At 45.8% G+C, this 17,251-nt stretch overlaps 1 protein-coding gene across 1 annotated transcript; it reads right to left on the minus strand.

Annotated features, from left to right (window-relative positions):
• Positions 1 to 16,235: 16,235 nt before the first annotated feature.
• Positions 16,236 to 17,042, minus strand: LOC149853442 (uncharacterized). Its single transcript, XM_090027108.1, has one exon. It carries the CDS (start codon positions 17,040 to 17,042, stop codon positions 16,236 to 16,238), a length of 807 nt encoding a protein of 268 aa, XP_089883234.1.
• Between the last annotated feature and the right edge of the window lie 209 nt (positions 17,043 to 17,251).

The raw sequence follows: 17,251 nt of genomic DNA on the forward strand, positions 1-17,251 counted from the left end.
AGTGGCAAGAGATTGAGATGGAGGTCTTATCTTTCAACATTTACAAGGCTAGCGAGGCATCGATAAGATCAAATCAAATCCAGGAGCACAAAGCACTTAATTAAGGTGGCTCCTGTGGGGAAAGGAGTAAACTTAAACTGATGGAGGGGGGATAGTTATTTTCCTGTCACTTGCAGGTTGCCCTTCTAGTATAAAGTGACAGGATTTCCTTTTCCTCCTGCTGCTGTGCTGAGCAGCCCCAGTTCTTCTCCATATTTATTAACAGAGAGAAAGAAAGGGGGAAAAGAAAGAATGAAATATGGAGAACACACTGCCAATTACTGCTAGTGTTAGTAGCTTCTCCTCTGAATCAGCAAATGCTATGCTCCTAAACAGGAGCATGTCACAGAAACTGGAGAAGCCCAGGCTGTTTGAAACAGGATCAGCTCCAGAGTGACAGCCACCAATTCATATTGTGGCCAAAGCATGGAATAAATCCACCAGCCTGCTTGATGTCACCCAATTCCTCCTTTGGGAGTGGGTATTGGATGGGTACATGGGGACAAAAGGTTAAAGGCATCATTGACTGTACTCAAAGAATAAACACCTGGTCTCAGATTCCTGGAACATCACTTGGGGAATCTTGAAAGGGGTGTAGCATTACACCCTTGCAGAGGAATTGATCTTGCAGAGTCCTGAGCAACCTCTTCAAAGCCTCCTTACAGCTATCAACTTCAGCAAGACTATTGCACACCCTCAGCATGATGAGGCTATAAAAGACTGTAAAAAGAGGCTAAAAGGTGGCCCTTAACCATTGGATGTCAACTGATATTGGACAGCGGTTACTCACGCAGCACAGCCACACACTTCAGTGTACGCAAGTCAGTGGAAATCAGAGGTGTCCTCAATTCACATATTTGCCCAGCACGTTACATCCCTACGGTATTTGAGGAGCAATGACTTACTGAGGAAGAAAAATGGTGACTGTAAACTAAGGGCGTATTTAGGCCAAGAGTATCAAGAGAGGGGACTCGGGGTGCAGATGTTCCATTTATACAAGGCCTGAAAGAAACGGTTAGGATGAGATGGTTATAACCGCTTGCTCCTGCGGTGATACCAGCGCACCAGAATCTTTGTAATCTTCATCCTATTTCAGGCAAGGTTCAAGTTGCAGTGATTTAGTTCACTTGCCAGGGGCTGGCAAAGGTAACAGCAGTTGCATCTTGGCAGCTGATACGTGCTCCCCCACCACTTGTAGAGTGGCTGAAATGCCTGTCCACAACCTAAGGTGGCTAAGTGATCCAATCTTTAAAAGGCTATATGCCCAGTAACTCCCACTGAAGTGTGCGAGTAAGAATCAAGCCACTTATTTAGGAGGTGTTTTGTTTTGCTTTTTTAAATTTTGGCTTTGAGGCAGATACATTGCACAGTATACAGACAGGAAGTTTCACACACCAGTGATGGGGAGCAGGCGTGATCAGAGAGATCTAGCTGGTGCTGGATGAATAGACAGAAAGCAAGATTTTCCAGAGGCTACTAACTTGCTTAGGCACTTGAGACTATTTCATTGCAAGTTCATGAAAGTTTGGCTTCTATGTGCCTAATACCCATTACCAAATATAACTTAGGCATTTTTTAACAATGCACTCAGCAAGCCAGCAAACTTGAAAAGAGTTCCCCATTTATAGCTTATATTTTCTTTATCCACTTTGTGTTCATAATAAATATGGGCTGACAACCTCCAGGTGCTTCTGCAGGGGAAATGAAGGCCAGCTTCTGCAGGGAATTCTCTCTTTTCTGGAGGACAGCACTTCACTGGTCTACAGTATAATACACCCAAGCATTTGGAATTATAACAAATTGAATGGGTGGGTATGGGAAATGAAATTTGTTTCACTTGTGAGATCAGACAACCAGGATTTATTGCTAGTGTCATCTCTAAGAAGCAATTTGGAGAAGCATTGTGGAATTTCCTGTTAGTTGTCTTTCTGAGGCAGGAATATCAGGGAGAGACAGTGTTATCCTGGGGATTACTGAAGTGGGAGACAAGAAGTCACAGCATCCAGAATCCCTTCTTGGGTTTGCCATCAGTACGGCACACTCTGGAGTCATAGGCTTTCTTGCTTCTCCCACATCATAGACCGTGGATGTTAGTTTTATAACACATGGATGTTAGTTGTATACCTACAGTGAAGTTGAGAGTTTTAACGATCCATCTGGTAGTTAAGGCATTGTTGTAGGATTCAGGAAATTCAAAGCCAGATCTCAGCTCTGGCACAGATTCAGATAAAATGGGCAGAGCATTAAGAAGCCAGACAATGGGAGAAACAGAAGACACTGTATACATATAGTCTGTTTAACAGTTCTTTTAGAAGAGCTCCTTCTAACTGTGTTTCTGTATCCTAGGTATTGCTGAAAACATCTGACCTCTGTTACGTCTTCCAGGCCTTGCTGATGCATGCCGGCTCTTCAGGCTTCTTAGATACAAAAGCACACAGGGTAACTCTGCACAGGAGGACAAGATTAGGCTGGTCTGAAGCAGTTGGAAGGGTTTTGCAACCTCAGCCAAGATCGTTTGGCACCGGGCAGTTCTGTATCCCACTTGGAGTGAGTTTGTGCAGCAGCTTTAACTGCAGAAGGAAGGAGGATAGAAGCTCTTTCCTGAAGCTGGCTCGTAAAACTCCTGAAGCATGGCACTTGTGTCCAGGAGCGGAAGCTGTACCTCACAATTACTGCTCAAGTCCACATCTGTCTGCTAGCATGGTCTAGCTCGGGGTAAGCAACCCCTGGCACAGGTGCCAGAGTGTGGCATGAGAAGACATTTTGCTTGGCACGTGCATCTTGGGCTTGAGAGCAAGGAAGGGGCTGTGGCTGCGCTGCCACAACAATGACTGGGTCTCTTGTTGCTCCCCCACTGTCCACCCCTGGCACGCCAGCATCTTACAGTCAAGGTTGCAGGTTTTTGGTACTGCGCCCAAAAATGTTGATGACCCTGTGTCCAGTTGGTCTTGTTATTGCATAGAGGTTTCTGTTGGGCTATAACACCCGGCATACTCCCATAGTCATAGATCATCTCAAACTATCAGTAATTTTCTGAGCAGGATGCCTTCAGTCCTTGCCACCACCTGATCTGCTGTGGAGAAGGAAGACTTCCTCTTTAATGCTTAGCACAAACCAGATCTCTAGAGGAATAGTGTTGTTCACCCTCACGCTAGCTTTGGGATGAGGAGTCGAATCCCATGGTATATTCTCAGCTACGTAGAGTTGATGATGGAACAGCCTGCCTGCAACACTGAGCAGAGGAGTTGTTTCAGAAAGTGAAACATTCATTTTCAGATCTAGTCGTAGGGCAGAGTCTATACTTCAACCCCTGTGATAGTGCTTATGTAAGCCAGCCTTCCCTTGCTTTGCTCATCTGATCCAGTGCTTATTGTTGCAAAGAGAAAAAAAAAACCAAAAACTGCTAATGCCTGAAGGCAAAAGCAATACTTGATCCAAAGATGAACTGACACAAACAGCATATGTGTATGCATATGGGGTGGAAGGGAGAGAGAGAACCCCAGTTATGCATTAAATGACATTCAAATCTGTTTCCATTTCCCACATGCCTCCCTGGGGAGATATGCAGGCCAGCAGGAAGGAGAGAAAACTACAATATTTAGCTGTAGATATTATTTCCTCCTGAAAACAGACAGATTCCACTCTGCAGAGAGAGGCACTGCTTTTTGCATGCAACCAGAAGTTGCCCAGAGGCAGTACTGTGACACCTGATGGCATGCCCAGCAAATGCCCACTGCAATCATCCAGAAAGATATAGGTAAGTTTTTACCCCTTCTGCCTCTTGTACCAAATCTATTGAAAGAATGCAGCAAGAACTGAAGGCAAATGACATACAACGTTGAAAGTAAAAGGTGGGGAATGACACACTTTCTGGTCATCATCTTCATCTCAGTTATGCCAGCAGAAGCTTTTGTATTTATTTGAAAGTACAAATTTAATATTTACATGTATTATCAACACTTTTTATAAAAGTAGTGTATGTTCTTATTTGACAGACTCTTTGGACAGAAGAGTCTCATGTACTCTTCCCTGCTAAGGAGAAAAGGGATCTGAAAGCCTGCGAGGAGGGTACTCAGCGTGTTTGCCAGACCAAGAGAGCTTAGATGCTGGTAGCCACAAGCGTTTCTGCCCAGACTACTGCCTCTTTAGGGTAGAGGAGTACGTTTATAGGTAAATGTTACTAGATTTAAGCTAGCACTCTTGTAAACAGTGCACTAGGAGGCCAAGGGGGTCTAATTCTCCTTTGGAAATCTCTCTCAGTCCAGGGTGATTGTTTTCCATGATGACCTGTGGGTCTTAAGATGGTTGAAGAAGCCGATCCAAGACCAAAAGACTCTGCTGCAACTCGGGCACGTGTTTTCTGTGTGGGGTGGGTAGCTCCGGATTCTCGATTTGGTGCACGCCACACTGTTTCTGCCACTCTCAATTTTCTATCTGCTGTTGTCTTTGTAAGAATTTGAAGTACTGAGATCCTTGCTGCAGACTCTTCCTGCATTTGGGGCGGTCCTGCGCAATAGTCTTCCATGAGTTAATGCTGATGTTGCGTTTTTTCCAAGTTGGCCTTGAGGACATACTTGAAGCGCTTTTTCTGCCCTCCTCTTGAGCGTATGCTTTGACTAAGCTGGGGGAATAAGGCTTGCTTTGGGAGTCTGGAGTTGGACATCTGGATGATGTGGCTGGCCCAACAAAGTTGATGTCAGAAGATCAGTATGTCGATGCTTATGGTGTTTGCTTGTGAGAGGATGCTGATGTTGATGTATCTATTTTCCCACTGGATTTGAAGGATCTTCTGCAGGCAGCCTTGATGGTACTTAAGGTGTCTCTTTTACTGTGTCCACATTTCAGCTCTGTACGGTAAGGTGGGGATCACAACTGCTTGATAAACCATGAACTTGGTTTCAGATCTGATGTTGTGATCTTCGAACACCCATTTCCTCAGGTATCTGAAGGCTGTACTTGCTCATTTAAGGTGATGTTGGATTTATTTGTCTATGTTAGCCTTCTGCAAGAGATGGATTCTGAAGTATGGGACATACTTGATGTTGTCCAGAGTCTCACCACGAATCTGAATGACTGGAGCTGGGGATTGCTCATTAAGAGCTTGCTGATGGAGGATTTCAGTCTTCTGAATATCAAGTGTCAGTCCCATTTTCTTGTATGCCTCAGTTCAGATGTTGAAAATTACCCAAAGGTCTGCTTCAAAGTGAGCAGTGGGTCTAATTCACTACAAGGCTGCATTGTGTCAGTTGGAGGCTACACATTTTAACTGAATATGAGCACCTTTATTAAATGCATGAGGTCCCTAGCTAAAGACCTGTATCAGGGTCTGAGTTAGCTTTAAATTCTACTGCTCTACCAGCTTGACAAGCCCTAAAAAGAAGTCCTGTCTTTAGGGACAATGGTTGGCCTTAGGCATCTCTACCTAATGTGGCAGTGCAGTAGGTACCATTTCTCCAGGGCAGCAAACAGATATTGCCAGCAAGCAGTGCCAACTCTCACCTTCTCTGCAGGGATTTTTGGCAGAACAAGACAAGACGGTCAGTATGTAGCTGTCCTATTAAGGTGAATAGCTTATAATTGCCAACTCTTTTGTTGTTAGATTGAATCTTTCCACTGCTGCTTGTTCACGTTTTGTAAGTGTTGCTAAGTACAGTTAGTGGAGATACCACATGCCTGTACACACTTTCCCTAAGAACATAAGCTTTAATTAAGGGTTAGGAGCTGGTGCATTGCTTTCTGGGGTAAAGCTGGGGAGAACTTAGAGCTGAGCTTCACTGCAAAGTGTTCGATTAACTCCCATCTTTAGCCTTTCAGAGCTGCTCCAGAGGGATGCAGGTAGCGGCACAAGAGGCAGTTTTTCTGTGACTGCTGTTAGGGCAAGAGTCTCAGAGCAGTACATTGGCTTGCTTTGTTGGTCATCACCAGGAAGAAGTGCTGCAGTCAGAAGTGCTATAGGTATTTTGTTGAGTATGTTGGAGACAGAATGCAAGTCGGGTATCACCTCTAACTGTACTACCTCTGCACTATAATGGCAATAGAAAAGTTTATATTAAGGTCCAAGTATAGGCTCTGATGACTCAGAATACATGCAATACTGAATATCTAGGTTATTTCCCCAGACACTTATCTGGCCATGGCTATGCCATCTTAATCTGCAGTGAATTGCATTCCTTCTACAGCTGAATTCTAGATAGTGTTTACATGCTTAGCTCCCTCTATAGGGCCAGAGCCTAGAAATATGATTTTTCTTGATTCCAGAGAGGCAAAGAGATCAATACAATGGTATGTTGAAGGAGGCTTAAGAAGTCGTTTACTGACAGGTGTAGATGCCAGACAGTTTATCCATTCAGTGTGCAACGCAGAGCAGCAGAATTCAGATTTCACTATCAGCTCCATGCCTGGTTAGACAACTCATCTGTTTAGTCACTTGTTACTATTGCACTTTTTGAACGTCCAGAGCTTCCCTCAGGTTTTGTACTTGCCAAGCACCGATACACAGCGGTCCATCAACTGCGTGCAGGATCTTTGAAGTCAAGGTAGAATTGCTCCTGGTTACTCTCAGCTGGCAATAGAGAAATCACAAACAGTTTAACTTCACCCTTTGTGTACTGCATTGAGAAGTTTAAGGTTGTCCCATGCCCTCCTCCTCCCTCCCTCCCATGCTGTTTGCAGAGAAGAGAGCTAAATACATTATGCCAGTTAAAAGGTAAGATATTTTGTATTACAACTATCCATAACTTGAAGCTGGTCTTGAAGCTTCTTTTCTAGGTTTTGCTGTAGCAGATACCATCTGGATCCCCCCCATCCATCTTGTTGGGATGATCTATACCGAGTTGCTATAGTTAGACTTTTTATTTATTTCCAGTAGGATGCCAGTTCTGGCTCAGTTGTCCCAATTGCCTCTGTTCAGAAAAGGAGGAGATCTGAGCAGTAGGATTAGGTGATCTTGTTGACAGCGTCCTATAAAGATGTAGCTGAATGGCCTCGGCAGCTGGAGGTAGAGGGGCTATTTGCTTACCAGTCAGGTGCAGTTGGACTGGTTTGCTCAGCATCTCTTTTAGTCATGGGTTTCAAAGCCTGAAAAGGTTCAGCTGTTCTGATGGTCTCTAAAGCTTTGAGGGTTGGGGGTAAGAGGGGATCACGAGCGGCAGTAATGTTTGTACCCACACTGATCACTGGTTCTGTTCTCTGGGGGCCTGACTTCAGCAAGGGCATAGGTATCTACTCACTACAAGGGAATAGAGAACTACTCTTCTCAGCCTCTGACCCTGGGCTATCCACAGTCAGGTATCCCCCTTTTTTTTTTTTTTTTTTTTTTTTTTTTGCAGTACCTTCCAACTTAGTGGCTGGTTCCTTCTAGCCATTAGGCCACATTGAAACCTTTCTTCCCTCCAGGTTTGTTTCTCACCTCTATAGCAAGACTTTTAGGGCAAAAGAGAGACACAATCTGGCCTGGCCTGGTTGCCAGGCTTCTACTGTCTCTCGGCCTGCATAGATGATGCCTGGACATTTGGACACCAATGAAGTTACACAAGGATCTCGAGTGGGCAGGCATGGAGCTATTCCACAGTAGCTGCACAGGTAGACGCTATTACAGCACATCCCCACCAGGTGGCAGTGAAGCAGGTAACAGCCTGATGGCATTTGGCTCTCCCAGGTAGACAACAGGGCACTCGGCCACATTGGGGGGGTTCAGTCCTTAAGGTTGCATTCTGCGCCCCCTAAATTGAAACTGGGCTTTTAATTGAAACCCACCATTTCAATTTAAGGGTTTCCATAACTTTTATGGCAAGGGGCCCAATCCTTTTTTGTGTGTGTTTTTTTGGAGTTTGTTTTGTCTGTTTGATTTTTTTTTTAAGCAAAGCCTGCCCACCGCTAGGAGAGGGGGGCAAGCTGCTGGCAGGCCAAGTGCCCTGAGCTGCAGGGAGCCCCCGCTCCTTCCCCCTGCAACAGCAGCACCCTCCGGGGATACCCAGGCAGGCTTCTAGCAGGCCAGGTGCTGCCAACTCAGAGACAGCACCCGGCCTGATCCAGCTCTTCTCTGAGCCCAAGCTGGGGCAGCACCCAGCCCTCTAGCAGCCTGCTGGGGTGACCCTGGGGGGTGCCGCCACCATGAAGCGAAGGACTGGGCCACCCTGCAGCTCAGGAGCCACTTGGCCTGCCAGCAGCTCACCCCCCGGTCGTGGGAGAGGTGGGCAGGTTCTGCCAGAACAAAAAAGAAAAAGGATTGGTCCCCTTCAGGTGCCTGCTGAAGGCAGAAGGGGCAAGGGGCTTTTTTTCTGTGAAGCCCGCCTGCCTGCCTCTCCTGTGGCAGGAGGATGTAGTTTAGTTTGCAACAGGGCAAACTCATTTAACGCCCCCCAAGCTCCTGCACGGGTATAGTGTGACACCATTAAGCCACACAAAGTGACATTTTCATCACATGTACATGTTAATGGCATCATGTGTGCAAGTGTCTGAGAAGACATCATTCCCTCTCCACACTCTGAAGCAGTGGCCAGTGATCAAGATAAAACTTAAGCAGCATAGGTAACTAGTTCTAAGTACTTCAATAAGCTAGACTCTGGAATGAGTCCTTCAGAATTTCACTGCTAAAACCACCACTGGTTTTGCTCTTTACAAAGAGGGCAAAAATTAAAGCAACCATTTTCAGGAAGCAAAATTCCAGGGCAGGGTACCAGGCACTCTACAGGCAGCTGTTAGCAGTCCTTAAATGGACAGCAAGCAGCAAGTTTTTGCAGCCATATGACTGCACAATTTGCAAGTACTATCCCTGATCAACTTGGTGCCTTGTGCCAATCCAGGACCAGTTTTTAAAGTCAAGACAAAAGACTCATGCGTCATGGATGCGGCCCTGAAATTCAAGATTCTCCAGAAAAATCCAGGACAGTTGGTCACTCTCTTTAAAGCAAAAAGCACCTTGGCATCATATCCTCTATCCAGTGTTTTTGGTCATAAACCCACTTCTCTAAACACTAAGGACAATAACTGTTCAGAGGGAGCACTAAGGCAGGAACAGCTACTCGAATCCCCATTTAAAAAAAACATCATTTGAACTTTATATTAGAGGCAATAGGAAGCACCAGCCTTAATAAACAGAGGAAGAGGAAGGGAATCTTTCTTTCCAGCAGACTGAGGATGCTACTCCAGCACCAGCACACTTCACTAAGTCCACAACTAGCAGAAATCCCTCTTTAACAGGCTTTGCACCTTCAGGCTGTTCTTAAATAGGTCTTGGTAACCACACTCTAAACCCTCCCCAAATCCCTGCACATTAGTTCTGCCTAATGAGTGTTCCCTTTCCTCTGTTACATAATCAAGGCTCCATTTAGTGTGCGACTCACTGGGCTTACATTGGATAGCCTAGCTTCTGGATTTATGTGGCAAAGCTATGCTGGCTTGTGTGGCAAAGTTAATTGATTTTGAAGCCTTCTGATTTGTTGAAATGGTTTTAACAATGCCCTGCCCTAGGGAATATGATGACTGCACTAGAGTGGAGCAGTAATCTCCAACTCAGATGGAGCTACTGTTACAATAATTAAAACAAAAGATTATCATTTGTATTACTGAAGTACTTGGAGGCCCCAAATGAGATCAGTGCTCCATTCTACTCATTGCTGTACATATATCTGGTAAGAGACAGCTTCTAACCCTGAAGAGATTACAATGTAAATAGGCAAGATGATCAAATGATAGGAGATAAAAAGTCTTAGCATTACCTAGCAGACCTGGGAGCAGGCCTTCTGCATCTAAAGCCAACAGTCAAGCCCCTGACCTACACTTCCCAACCTCTACATTATAATCTGAATGCTCTTTTTAAAAAAGTTGGATAACTGCAGGTCTTATACTGAGGTGGTAGATTTCATATCCTAATGCTTTTTTTGTATTTTGTGTACAAATACTAAAATGGGAGGGGCGGCATAATGATGTTAATACATTTCACACCATTGCCATGCCTCTGTATTTTCATTTGTCTCCAGTTTGAGTTCCAATTTCTGCATTTGCTCAGGGGACTTCATGCACTGTATATCACTGCAAAATTTGGCACAAACTGCCCATGTCCATTCATTGCTCTCACAGATACCTGACTGTTACAAAAATAGTGTGCTTTTGAAGCATTGCATAACAGCTCAGGCAGATGCAAGTGTCTGGGGGTCTGAAATGATTACCTGTGATATCCACTAATGAGCAGCTGCTGGAAATCAATCCCAAGCTTTCCATGGTTTGCAAAGAGCGAACACAGGGCTGTCCCCTGGTGAATTGGGGCAACTACGCTGGGCCTTGTGCTTTGCAGGGGATGCCCCAGAGCCAGGCCAGCTTTGCATCTGGCTGCTCGCCACCATACCCCCTGCTACCGCATCTGGGTCCCACGCAGGCTGATTTGCCCTGGGCCCCACACCCTGCTATGGTCGTCTTTGAGCATGCAACACGAAAAGTTAAATATGACACAGATCAGCAAATTTACAGGATAAGCTGATTGTCCAGATGGGAAAGCCCCAAAATCAGCATCACAGATCAGTCCCACAAAGTGAGCTCCATCTGCACCATAGAAGCCCTCAAATCCTGAGTAAGCCCCAATAATAAGACATAGCACAATATAGAAATTGTGCTGTGGACCTAGTGGCAGATTTAGAATGAATCAAATGGATCAGGAGGCCTGGACCCAAACAGAATCCAGGATTTGGCAATGGGAATGGGAACCCCATTTAAAAAACCCTCAGGCACGCTTGGAGCTCTTTGTCTCCATACCCTGAAAATATAACAGCTATTCTGGAAGCTTGCATATTTTCTTGTCTGCACCTCAGACTCTTCCTGAACTCGGGTCCAGTACTTTCCTGCCTAAGGCGGCACTGGTTTTTTCCCCAGTAACAATGCCCGTTCTGGACTTTGAAGGTCACCACAACTTTTTCCTGCAGACAAAGAAACTGGTCTCTGGTTTCTTGATTTCTTTTAACTCTCCCACTGATGCTTTCATGCATTTGCTGGGGAATTTCAGTTTAGTTCAAGAAGTTAAATATCAGATGGTTATAGCTGTCCATCAGTCACATTTGGCCATTAACACTTTCCATTGCCCATGTCCTCTATAACTTATTTCCAATAAAGTCCTTTGCATTTCAGGTGGGTTCTTGACTGATATCCTTAGCAGACCTGGGCAAAAATTAGCATATGATGTTTATGGATACTTAATTTTCAGTGTAGGGGTCTGCAGCCTCAAGTAACATCTGGAGAATCTTTTAACATTGGCTTACAGCACTACTGAAGTCTTCAAAGGATACCCACCTTCAAGGACCAGGTTGCTGCTCATAGACACAGACCTAACTTCAGTTCATTGTAGAACACTAGTCAAGGATCAATAAAAGCATCTGGACACCAACAGAGAGATTACGTACATACAAGACATTGTACGTTGTAAACTTAGTGCGGAACACCTACCAAATAAGCTCCCAGCTCCACAGCCTCTGCTGAATTCTCAACATGCTTTGAAAGAGCATAGGCTGGTCTAAAGTAGAGGTGGGTGGCACACAGGGCTGTTTTCTGCCAGATTCCTGGTCGTTAGACTGTGCTGTCTATAAAGGAAAGAGAAGTACATTCTTTTTAAGCATTGGCACAGCTGTGCCTTCTAGGTTCAGGCTGCAGATTTTATTGTGGTTTTGGTTATTTTATATTTTTGTTTAAATATTGAAAACAGAAATGCAGTGCAGCATGACAGTTGTTTTGCAAGCTGACAAGGTGCGCTGTAGAAGAACAGCTGTACAGAAAGCTGTTGGAAAGTTTGAAGCTGCAGCTTGTGCTATTGTTCATGCATGATGGAGACAGTAGGAAAAAGGTAACGGGATTGCTTTTCAAGTGACCAGCCCTTGTTATACATCAGCATTAGTCTGCAGCTCATGGTAGTGATTAACCAGCATTATGGAGTCATTTTAACTGCATCCCTTGTGCTCTTTTCATGGATAGGGAAATGAGATGTAAAAACTGAGCCGGTCATGTCAGAGGAGAGACCGATCACCTTTAAAAGCATAATGAGCCCAAAGGCAGGAGCGCTAGGTCTGCAAGCTACGCTGCCAGAAGTGGATTGAAGCAGGATCAAATTGAAGGGATTACCCGATTGTTTTTAGTCTGAACGAGCCCCCATATTCAGTGATGCTGGATTCGGAATCCTGCACCATTATTCCCTATACTTCCCAACTTGCAATGGTAATTGAAAACATGTAGTTCTGGGCGCCACACTTCAAGAGGGACGTGGACAATATGGAAAGAGTTCAGAGGAGGGCCACTCGTATGATCAGGGGTCAGCAGGGCAGGCCTTATGAGGAGAGGCTACGGGACCTGAACCTGTTTAGCCTCCACAAGAGAAGGTTAAGGGGGGACCTTGTGGCCTGCTACAAACTGGTCAGGGGGGATCAGCAGGTATTGGGGGAGTCCCTGTTCCCCCGTGCGCTGCCAGGAGTGACCAGGAATAACGGTCACAAGCTGGCGGAGGGTAAGTTTAGATTAGATATTAGGAGGCGCTACTTCACAGTCAGGGCGGCTAGGGCCTGGAACCAGCTTCCAGGGGAAGTGGTGCAGGCTCCTAGCCTGGGGATTTTTAAAAGGAAGTTAGATGAGCACCTTGCCGGGGTCATCTGACCCCGGTGCTCTTTCCTGCTAAGGCAGGGGGTCGGACTAGATGATCTACCTAGGTCCCTTCCGACTCTAGCTACTATGAAACTATGTCTTTGGCCCAGAGGTTGGTTTTATACGAATTGTTCAACCTAATCCACCCTAGCTTCTGCCTTCTACTAAGGTCTAGTGCCTGTTCTGCCTAAGGAAAAATAGGCCCCTGTTTATGCCAATTTGGTTCCTAAACTCATTTCTACAGCTACATGGGTCTCAAGGTTATTGTGACACTGTACGTTTTTATGCGCTTGACCTTTGCTTACAATGTTACTGAAACATCAGCGAAGCAGTTGCCTTGTGAAGAGATTTGCCAATTAAGAACTGAAGTTATAACATGAAGTTATGGACTGTCAGGGGCAATAAATAGAAAATAGCATAAGTCAGCAGTTTTCAATAAGGGCTCACTTGAGCCTAGGAGGTCTGAGCAGCATTTACTAGTGGCCTGTAGAGATCTGTTTGGTAACAGGATAGTCATCCAAAAAAAAAAAAAAAAAAAAAAAGCAGGAAGATCAGAGGAGGAACAAAACTAGCCATTCTTTACCAATATTCAGAGCTAAATAGACACAGGGAGAAGATGTGGTCTCAGATACTGAAGCCAGCAGAGAATCTCAACCTTTTCTGCCAGGACAGTTTCTCAGTAAGTGCTGCTAAGACTTTATATAATTGTGAATGGAAGAGGAATAGTCTGGGTGATTTGGACAGAATGGGGAAAAAGGACAATAAGAGAGGCTTCCAAGAGACATTTTCTGTACCGAGACATGAGCCTCACTGTAAAAAAAGCTGCCAAATGCCTGGCTGAGGTGAGCTGGTTGATTTTAATTTGCAGACAGACTCTACTGCAGCATTTTAGTGAGCCATGTATCATTTAGCAATGCAATTCCTGGAAAGCAGGCATTTATTTTGTACAAAATGGCATCAATAACCTTTAAACAAATTCTCACTTGTAAAGAGAGTTCTCATCCCCATGGTGCCCCTTTCACCCTTTTCTTTAGAAGGTTAAAACTAGGAAAGCTTTGTATTTAGTTTTCACAGTATGGTGAACATCCATGTGCATTTTCAACTGGTTAATTGTTACCAACTTGGATCTAGGGGGGACGTTAAATGATCAGATGGGGGGTGGGGGTAGGGAAGCAGGTTGGAGTTATAGAAGAAACAGAGAGATTTCCTTGGGGAAAAAAATTCTCCTGCCCAGCTCGGCATACCTGGCAAAACTGAGTAAAAGAAGGCCTTTTGTTGCCTTTGTCCCGTTTCTTGTCTCAGGGAGAATGGCCACACATTTGTTTCAACAACCTTGTCTGCTTGTGCATTAATCAGGTGTCTCAGCTCAGGCACATAGGCTTGGAAGGGACTTACAAGGGCTAGCTACAGCCAAGGCTCATGGAAGTGATTGGGGAAGCAGAGCAGTGGGGAAAAGTACAACTTTCAGGGACTAGATTAGAAGGGAAGGGGTGAGGGAAAGAGGGGGAAGTCTGTGAAATAGGAACACCTGGTTTTTTAGATCAGCTCAAAATCCCAAGATGGACTGTACAGCTTGACAGCAGCACTGCACCAGCTGCATTAGGACCCCAGTTTCCATTTCAAGGGTAATTTAAAAACAGAGGAAGTGCTTCTGTAGTGAAGCAGACGGACTCTTCCCTCCAAGAGCAGTTCAGCAACTGCTCAGCTCTTAGGCCTAGTATCCCGACCGGTTGAGCAGTATATTTCTAGCTGTGTTGCCTCCAGTGGTCAATGTGGCCCAGAACTGGAGTACAATAGGCATCTATTTCTAACAATTAGTTTTATTGGGAGTATGTAGGGAAAACCAATTGACCCCTTTGTGGCACAGCTTGGCACTAGGAAGGTGCTTTGCAAGTCGGTTGTCTAGGATTGGGTAGTTAAGCAGCTGCATTGCAGTTCTGCTCAAGAGCATCTTCTCCCCCCCACACCTTTAGAAAAAGCAAGGAACTAGAAAACTCAGGAATAGTAGACAAGCATTTATTGACTTATGAAACATTAAAAATTAAGCAACTCTAGTAACAACAAAGATTGCCAGGTCTGCCAGCACCAGCATCCACCACCAGCTTCACCTTCTAGGACTGCGTCAGCATGGAGTTAAGACAAACACTGAACATGCAGGCAGTCTCTTAGGTTTTTAAGAAAAGGTATGTCAGACTCATCCCATTTGTTTTTGCCAGGCAAGGTTGGTGACCCTGGCAAGTCAGAGAGCCTAGGAGGCAGGGAGTGTTGTGAAGGGCAGAGCACTCAGGGAATTTAGAAGTGCTGAGTGTACACTGAAGTGGAATAAGCAGCCCTGTAGAAGGGCTTGTGAAGAAGTGTTAACATGCAAAAGTTATCGCAGATTAATTTGTGTAGTGAAGCTGTACACACTAGCTCCCGCCCACACACTTGGTGCATACTTCCTTGTCTTGGAAAGCCCGCAGATCATTACTGTTGGGAGAATGCACCAAGTTTGGGCATGCCTGTGGCTGCAATTGAATAGAGATGCCCCTTTCTCCCCATCCCCAACCAAACCTCTGCCCAGAAGTCATGCTACCTGCACGGCACCCTCATCTGATGGAACAGCCAAAACTTTGAGCATGGCTACAGTTGAAGGCCAGGAAATAGATAGCAAAGCACCACATGCTGCAGACCAGCAGTAGCACTCAGCCTGTACATCACACTCTGGCCTTGCTCTAGCTATAGCAGAGCCACCAGCTGGAACAAGTCCCTTCTCTGGAGCTGGCAGAATTACAGCCACAGAAGCAGGATCTGCTGCTTCCCTGGATTCAAGCAGGGGCAAGTTGACCGCTGCTGGATCCGGGGTCTTCCATTGGAGCAATTTTACCCTCAGGTCCATGGGCCGAGGGCTGCATAGACTTCAGTCTTCTCTTCTGCCTCTACATGCTGGGACAGGGGCCAGAGACTGTAGCTGGAACGCAAAGCATTCGTGATCCTGTGTCACTACAGGAAGAACGGAGGAAGAACCCAACTATAGTGACAGTGCACGTAGCTTCAGTCTCACGTGATCTTCATAGTGGGGTGCATGTATTACACGTTTAGTTCAGAGTCAGACTCCAGGTGATTTCTCCCAAGAGAACCAGGCCACTGTCTGAAGTAACTCGTGCTTTCTAGGATCCATAGAGTAGACTGGGAGTCAGCATCCTGTGGGGCTGGATGTACAGGCCTTATTGCACGCTGGGCTGCAGCTTCTGGTGTCGAGTCAGTTTCTTCAGTGATTTGCAAAAGGAAGTCTCAGTCTCATTTCTTCTATGGGTAGTGGCAGAGCTGCATGATCTGGAAAGAAATCCTTTAAATCAGCTGCTAGTCAGGAGTAGCTTTATTTCCTTTTGTGCTGTCAGGTGCATCTCTGCAGTAGATTGGGCTTCCCTAATTTAGCTTTGTGAACTTCAGTTGCCTGGGCACCAGCCTCGTGCCATGTACATGGAACAGGCTGGGCTTCAGCCAAAGTAGCATGGAGTCTCTTGCATGATCAGTGGAGGATCCGTACTGCCATCTCAAAGACGAGCGAGTTGAGCAGTCAGGGGTTAGGACAAGGGCAGTCACTGCTGTGGGCTGGACTTCGCTTTCTTGAGCCATCTGCAGAGTGGACTTGGTGTCAGCAGTAGGTTGTACAATCTCTTGCACACAAGAAGGTAGCCTTCCAGCCTGGTCTGGCTTTCCACTAGGGCCTCAGTTTCTGGGTTTGCAGGTTGTGAACTATGCTCAACATCTTCAGTCACTTCTTTGCTGGGGGTAGAAGGTGCCTGTGAAGACCTCAACTGCCAGATCTTGGTCACCTCTGAAGCAGCCATATCCATCTCATCCTCATCTGTGGCCCATGCACTAGCATGCACCCCTTGTTTAGCTAGTGGAGTAGCTGGAGTCTCAGAAGCAGGGTATGCAACAAGCCAAGGCTTGGCCATCTCTTCTGTGCTCTCTACAGCAGCTGGGGCTTCTCTAGGCCATCTCATGTTTTTGGGAGCAGGCTTACTGTCCTGCATTACCTTTGTAGGAGGCTTAGCTTCCCTTTCCTGTAACACCTCACCTGAAGTCTGGACCACATCCCTGGCTTGTGGTACCTTGCCAATCCAAACTTGCAGCCTCTGCCTGAGGCTCAGATGAGGGGACTGGTCCACTGCAGTTTTCCCCATTGTCTGTGCAGATGCATCCTGTGTTACTGGTGTAAGAGCACCACCAGGGTCTTGCAGAGCCTCTTCTGGGAGAGAACAGCTCTGGTCAATCCACTCTGTAATCTCTTGTGAGCTTTGTGCAGTAGGAAGCATCTCCCCACTTCCCTCCACCGCCTCTTGAGCTTTACATTTCTCACTTGATGCACACAGCCTCTTTGGGCTAATTTCATTCCCCATGGCTGGGGTTTATAGCAGCTACCCAGACAGAAAACCTTTTTTCTAGTGCAAGTAGCAGACAGGTTGTTTTTTTTTCCCCTTCTTCTGAGGAAGTGGTAGTTGGGCAAGAAGCCCAAATTCTGCTTCTCAGGAGTATCTTAGTAACCAGTTTCTAGCATCCCACCTGCAAGATATTAGGCAGTTTGTCAGTACACACCTCCACCCTTCAG

This window comes from Crocodylus siamensis, chromosome 14 (genome assembly GCF_052110815.1).
Source record: "Crocodylus siamensis isolate JL-2025a chromosome 14, ASM5211081v1, whole genome shotgun sequence".
NCBI classification, from domain to species: Eukaryota; Metazoa; Chordata; order Crocodylia; family Crocodylidae; genus Crocodylus; species Crocodylus siamensis.